The sequence below is a fragment of the Cryptomeria japonica genome, chromosome 7 (genome assembly GCF_030272615.1).
Source record: "Cryptomeria japonica chromosome 7, Sugi_1.0, whole genome shotgun sequence".
NCBI lineage: Eukaryota > Viridiplantae > Streptophyta > Pinopsida > Cupressales > Cupressaceae > Cryptomeria > Cryptomeria japonica.
Window position 1 is genome coordinate 261883934 of NC_081411.1, and position 7226 is coordinate 261891159.

Sequence of the window (7226 nt, forward strand, 5' to 3'; positions counted from 1 at the left end):
CCATTTCAATTATTGATTTGGATGAAGTTCCCACAATATTGGAAAGGTACTATTCACATCATAATAATTATTGATCTATCCATATCCAAGAACTTGTTATTTGGGATTTGCACAAAAGTATACGTATTCTAGAATTTCTTCTTCAAGAAAACCTAATAATTTTCCTTTATACTAAACTCATTGATAGATAATATTTTGTAATGGAATATTTAATAATTTAAAACAAGATGCTAACCCACTTTTTTTAATTGAAATAACTCAATCTTAAGTATTTTCTAATTTACAAGAAAGCCTACTTTCACAAGATTGGATGATCCTAGTTGATATGATACTATGACTTTTTACTTGTTCATTCTTGTTGTCGATTCACCACTTGGAATGCTAATGTGATTCACACAAGCTTTTTGACCAACATCTTTGATGCAATCCATGACATTTGCTTTCTTAGCTATGCATCCATTGGAGGCAAGTTTTTGTTCTTGGGAAATGGAGGTTTTTGGAGGATTGATAATATTAGGTTCCCTTTTGTGATTATAGATGGTATAGAGGTCAATAATGGGATTATCACAAAAAAATTTCTCGATGGTAGGATCTTGATCAAAATGGAAAATGAAAATTTTATTATTACAAAAGGATAACCAAGACTCATTTAGCTAAATAATAAAATATTACTTAGTTAAATAAAAAAATGATCAAAACAATAAATTAATGGTAAATAATTGATTAATTCTATGACAAACAGATGATATAATAATAAAGTGATTAAAATTTGATACAGAGAACAATAATTTTAATATTTCAAAAATAGCTTTTAGGGGAAGCATACCAGTAGTCATAGCTAACTTCACTCACCTAGAAATTCTAAATGGCACATCAGATCTTAACAAAAGAAAACTGTTGCCTTTGCATGCTACTTAACTGTTTATGGCTATTGTTCTGGTTTTAGGGTAGTAACAATGCACATTTTGGGATCTGTTATGTGCACAAGGGTAAAAAATTACACATTTCAAAGTAGTGTCACCTTATACCTGTTTAAAGATGCCCCAATAACCATGCACTTAAAATTGCCAATACTTATGCACAATTGCCCCAATAGTTGTGTGCTATGGGTACCAATGATGGTGCACAAATGAACCAATTATGATCCAAAAATGCTAAAACTCAATAGCTATTAGTACCTGATAATTGAACAGTTGAATGTACCAAAAATGAACGGTTATTGGAACATAAAAGATACTGATGTTCTTCCCCTAGCTACATAAAATAATTGAAAAACAATCTCAAACTTTATAAATAAATATATTACAGATATCTATGTTGGTAATTGCTGTTACAGAGAATCTGGTGGTTGCTGCCAACTGGCCTCAAATAATGAAATCATATTTGTTTCTGTCAACGCGTATCTGTTACAATCAGCCTTCACTGAAATAATCTCTCTCTCTATATAATTAAATGGTCAACACTAATAATCCATACATACCTGATAAGGTTTTTGTCTATTTGTAGAAATCTTCTTGGATTGTCCAATGATTCGAATCTCGTCCACCACACTTGGATTGAATGTACGTCCCGTACAACATCTATTTAGGTAGTTCTAATCGACAGTTCGACGTAAACATCTTAGTGGGCAGAACGTGCTGGCAGGTCACTTCCAGCCTCAGCAGCAGGGAGTTGGCGTTGTATTTATAAAGCGTTCCTAATACGTTAGGAGATCATTAGAGAGAGTTCTTTGAGCTAAGAAAATGGCCGAGGTTGTAACAGTAACGCTGAATAGCGGGGCCAAGATGCCTGTAATAGGCTTTGGTTTGGCAGCAGACGATATCATTAAAGCCAAGGGCTCTGCACCAGTCGATCATATTAAGGCCTCAGTGCTTACAGCCATTCAGGCAAGCTAATAAGTTAAACTGTTTATTTTAGCACCTCTTTCTATGTTAATCTCCTTCCCATTTTTAAGAAAGTTTTCAATTCTATTTTAGGAAAGCTAGGTCAGCTCATATTTTTTTAATATATATTGACCCTGCTTTTCGTCTGCAACATTTGGTACTTTTCTCGTGTTATTGTGCTTAAACAACAAGTGCCTTGTGGTTAAGGCATCTGCTGTTTACCACTAAGTGTTTACCCGAAAATGGCTAAACAGAACTCACTTACTATTTAAGTTTGTTCATTATAATTCATTAATATTTGATTCTTTAGATAATTTCTTAAACTAGCTCAATATGCATGTGCTCAGGTTGGTTATCGAGCGTTTGATACTGCAAGGATTTACTTAACAGAAGGTGTTTTGGGAGAGTCTCTGAAGGAAGCCTTCGAAAAGGGGCTTGTATCTCGGCAGGAAGTATTTGTTACCTCCAAGCTCTGGGTCACTGACTGCTATTCTCAGGACGTCATTCCTGCTCTCAGGAAAAGTTTAGAGTAAGTGCAGGCATTGGATTTTATTTTCATGATTTGTTATTTATGAGCGATTCTTATGGGATTTTCATTTTTATACAGGATTTTGCACTTGGATTACTTGGATTTGTTTCTGATCCACTGGCCTCTAGCTCTCAAGAAGACTACAACGTTTCCTATTCTAAGACCAGATGATGTAGTAGCAATAGATATCCAAGGTGTCTGGCGAGCAATGGAGAGTTGTGTTGAACTTGGTCTGGCCAAAGCAATTGGTGTCAGTAACTTTTCTTGTAAGAAGATTAGCGATATTCTTGCGTTTGCGAAGATTCCGCCTGCTGTAAATCAGGTGTTTGCATTATTTCTCTGCTCGATGAAAATTGTTATTTAATGTTCGCTGGTCTTTTATAAGTAGTGATGAATTTCTATTTAGGTAGCCGGCTTGTTACTCAATTTCTCCTTCAACTGTCAATGGTTTAACGTTTTTATAATGGATTTTATGGTGAGACGGACAGATTTTTAGTTCCCAGACAATGAAATCCAAGTGTAGTCATCCGATGTGTTCCCATGGTTACTTTTGGGCGTTTATATATTTTTTATAGAGATAAGTGAAGAATCCAAAAGTCAATAGAGCAATTTATGAGGCAATAGGTGAAAGACCTATTATTTAGTAGAATTAATTTTGGATCCATCGATGATATGTGAAAGAGCTTTCTGGAGGGGTATGCCTTGAGTGAAGGGATCATCCCAGCTCATTTAGGGTAGGAATCTAAGACCTCAAACAAGGAATCTAGAAAGATAATCTAATGTGAGGGGGAGCTCTAGAGCAGGCCCTACCTTCTGACATTCATATTTTTTAATTTAACAACAACATGATTTGAATGAAGCTAAGCATATTGCTTTTGGCAGTGTACGAAATTCTGTATTGAAGTTTGGCTTCAAGGTGCTTTGAGAGGAGTGTGTTGTACAGCTGTTTTCAGGATTATTTTATTTTTATTTTCAATGTCCTCAAATGAGCGGTATTGCTCTCTTTTCGCTGTTTTGCTGTTTTGTTATTTATTTTTAATGTTGCTTCCATGCGACTTCCCTTTTGTTCTATTTTGGCTTTCCGTTTTGTATGTTTATACAACTATTCAGTCTCTTTTTTTTTGGTATGTCACATCATTTTTTTTGTTTTTTATTTTGATTTTTTATGTTATTGAATTTCTATTTTTCAGGTTGAGATGCATCCTGTCTGGCAGCAAAAGAAATTGAGGGAGTATTGTGAGAGTATGAATATTCATGTTTCTGCATGGTCGCCATTAGGAGGTCCTGGAAACTCTTGGGGATCAAACTATGCCTTAGAGAATCCTATGATTAAAGAGATTTCCACTAAGCATGACAAATCTTCTGCTCAGGTATTTTCAAACTGCTAATACTCTGATACTTTTGTTAGCATTCTCAATTAATAGAAATTGATTAAGTAAATCAATATTAAGTTGATTGTTTAGGTGGCGTTGCGTTGGGGAATAGAAAATGGCGTAAGTGTGATAACCAAGAGTTTCAACCCTATAAGAATATCACATAACTTCGAAGTATTTGATTGGAAATTGGATGAAGAAGACCACAAGAAGATTAGTAGCATAAAACAACGACCACCAGGTTTGATAAGGAATTTCTTTGTGGATCCTATCAATGGTCCTTTTAAGACAGCTCAGGAGTTATGGGACGATGATATCTGAATATATAGTGAAAAGATTTGTTTGTAGAACTAAGCAAAGGATGTTATATGTTACCATTGTAGCACCAATGAAAATAATGGAAGGAACCCTTCTGATGTATATTTTCATATAAACTGTGACGTGGCACTATCTATAGAAGCAAGCATTGATTTAGAGCTTCTTATTTTCATAAGATAAAAATCAATAACAACAATTTAATTTAAGAGAATGATCTCTAAATGGACAGTACTCCCATTGTAAAGATAGCTTACGATGCAAAGTATGAAGTAGAAAAACCTAAGTGTTTTCTTATGCAATCAAAAATATTTACACATTGAATTTGCAAATTCTATTTATTTTGATAAAGGAAATTAATCAGCTAACATTCTTTCTTCTACTAATAATTTTAATTTTCTTTTTGGATGGTAAATAGATTGATTGGATGTTACAAAGTGTTTATTAGTTAGAGGTTGACAATTTGAAGTATGTGTTCTTGAAGTTGCCACTACTTTAGTTAGATTATACATAGAAGAGTAACATTAATGGTAGCTACTAATCAAAATAAAAAGCTTAATAAATTGAGTTGTTGCACGATGAAATAATGACTGAATTAAATTCTATATTTCTATAATGTTAATTGTTTCAATACACCTGCATGTCATTAACAAAATGTGTATTTATTTTTTAAGACTCACTTAATGTATATAAAGATCAATATACAAGATAAAACGAAGTAAAAGGAATGTCACAAATATATGAGATATATGTATAGAGAAAATATTTACATAATTAATGATCAATTATTAGATATATATTTTTAATTACTATAAATTAAAGATTGTTTAATTAATTATAATAAATTCGGTGTGTTGGTATTGATGATAAGTGAATAATGTTTTTGATCAACAATACAAGATATATGTAATCTTAGAACTTTATATGTAATAAATGATGATACAACTACCAATTTCTTCTACTACCACTTTTTTATCTTTCAATTGTATATTCCATAGCTTGATCCTTCCTTATAGTAATAATAGATGCTCTCACCTAGATTTTCCACATGGGTATAGATAAAATTTCCTTCGAACTTTGATACGCTTTATTGTCGAGTGGGTTTAAGTCATGTCCCACCATGTTGGTTCTTATGATGACTACCATAAACCTTTGATGTAGATTGTTGATTCAAAATCCCTTTTTAAAGTTGATTCTATTTTAGAGATATTAATGATGATTAGTGGACTTGATTGTTTAAGAAACCTAACAATGATTGTTCCTAAAAAGAAGTATATTTAATGAAATAGGCTTGATTTATGCTTTTTTCTACCACCGAATCTTCTCCAATGATAGATTTATTATGATGAGAACATGTACTCTTATTTATATTCATTTATATCTCACCACTAAATAATCTATTCTATAGGGAATTAGGTTTCCATCTTAATATTGTCAACTACTTTTTAAAATGTTTTAGTTTGACAATGTGTGATGACTATCTTATATTATTTGATATTATTGAGAACCGTTTTAAAATTGGCCATCTTGTCCAGTGTTGTGATCAACAAACTCCTTGTCCCACTCATACCTATCTTGGTCATATGATGTTTCGATATTGTTCATCTCTACTACTAGACTTATTACCACCATTGAATATTCATCCATGTTTTCTTAAATTTTGTTCATTTTTATACTAAAATATATTCTAAATTTTTTTAATTTTGTTCATTTTAATACTTCTACTATGGGGTTTGAGATTGGATGCTTTATTTTCCCTAGGCCCTACATGCTAGTTGGAGGTGATTCAATTCTTTCTCCTTTCGAGGTATCCTTTGTGGCCTTTATTAGGAGTTTGTTCCTCTATTTTAGGCCTTTTCTTGGTCTCGTTGTGCATTTTTCCTACTCTTTGGTGTCTTTCTTCATGGGGGATAAAGGTTCTTGGTGTTGGTGCCAGTGGTGATAGAAAGGAGATTGTTGTCTTGTGTGGGAGATAGGGTGGATATTTTTCCTTTGTGTCCCTTCCTTTGAAGGCATCCATGGATTGTATTGTGAAATTTTGGAAGTGCTCTTCTACTACCTTCCATATTGAGGTAGGGGGTTTAAGTTTGGGCCTTCTCCCAACCTCATGTGGTCCCTTGGTGGGAGACATGGACTATTACCTTGTTGACAATGAGCCTATTGAGTTGGTCCTGAAGCTTGTTTGTGTAGGTTTAGTCATAGTAAGTGATTCTATTACTATAGGACATATGGAGGTGGTCCTTATGTCGATAGGGTTCTTTTTTAGTTCTAGGTTTAGGGATGCATGCCAAGAGCCTATGAGTCTTTTAGTTCAGATCCACTCCCTTTTTATTCTATTTTATGATTATTTTGTTGGGACCATTTTTTTGTGATCGTAAGATTTCTAGATGTTCCCAAACCCTCATGGTCTCCATCTATGGCTAAGAAAGTCTCTGCTCATGGTGGTCCTTAAAAAAAAGGTTGTAGGATACCTTTCAAAACTAGCTATAATTTTTTCTCTTCCTTGACTATTCAACTAGTGCAAGGGTTTTGATTTGGCTTATGGTTCGGAGTTCTTTCCTACACCACTCTATTCTAATAATGTAAGTCAGCTAAGGGCTCGGGATCCTTGTTCCCACCAGTTGTATGCTTTTGTTAGAATCCCTGCTTGGTGCCTAGTTGTCTCATAGCTTGTGTGTTCCTTCTAATTATGCAAAGGGTTTGGGCCCTCTCCTACTTTTATTAATTATTGAAAAGATTTCCTACACAAAATTTTGAGGGATATAACATTTGGTTTTGTGGGTTGATTAAAATTTATTTTTATTATATTAGAGTAATCAAATAGACTTATGCATTGGAAATCATTATAAGAGGTAATGAGGAACAATAATTTTTTTATTTTTACAAAAATCTAATCCTACAGCCAAAAATTGAGCTTTTTCTATTTTACAACAAAAAAAATCATTAGAAGTATTATTGATATGTATTTACCAGCATTCTCCCAATTGTTGAACACCTTGAAAAAGTTTTTTTTATCAAAACTATTTATCTAGTTTCTAGGGGATAAGAGGCCTGACAAACTCATAAAACCACTCAAAATTATACTTTTGGAAAACTCATAAAACCACTTAAAATTATACTTTCTCA

The 7226-nt window shown here is 33.2% G+C and overlaps 1 protein-coding gene across 1 annotated transcript; it reads left to right on the plus strand.

The window, feature by feature from the left end:
* Positions 1-1742: 1742 nt before the first annotated feature.
* Positions 1743-4106, plus strand: LOC131030007 (non-functional NADPH-dependent codeinone reductase 2-like). Its single transcript, XM_057960686.1, has 5 exons — positions 1743-1886; positions 2231-2412; positions 2491-2734; positions 3603-3782; positions 3876-4106. Exons 1-5 carry the CDS (start codon positions 1743-1745, stop codon positions 4104-4106), a joined length of 981 nt encoding a protein of 326 aa, XP_057816669.1.
* The last annotated feature ends 3120 nt before the right edge of the window (positions 4107-7226 follow it).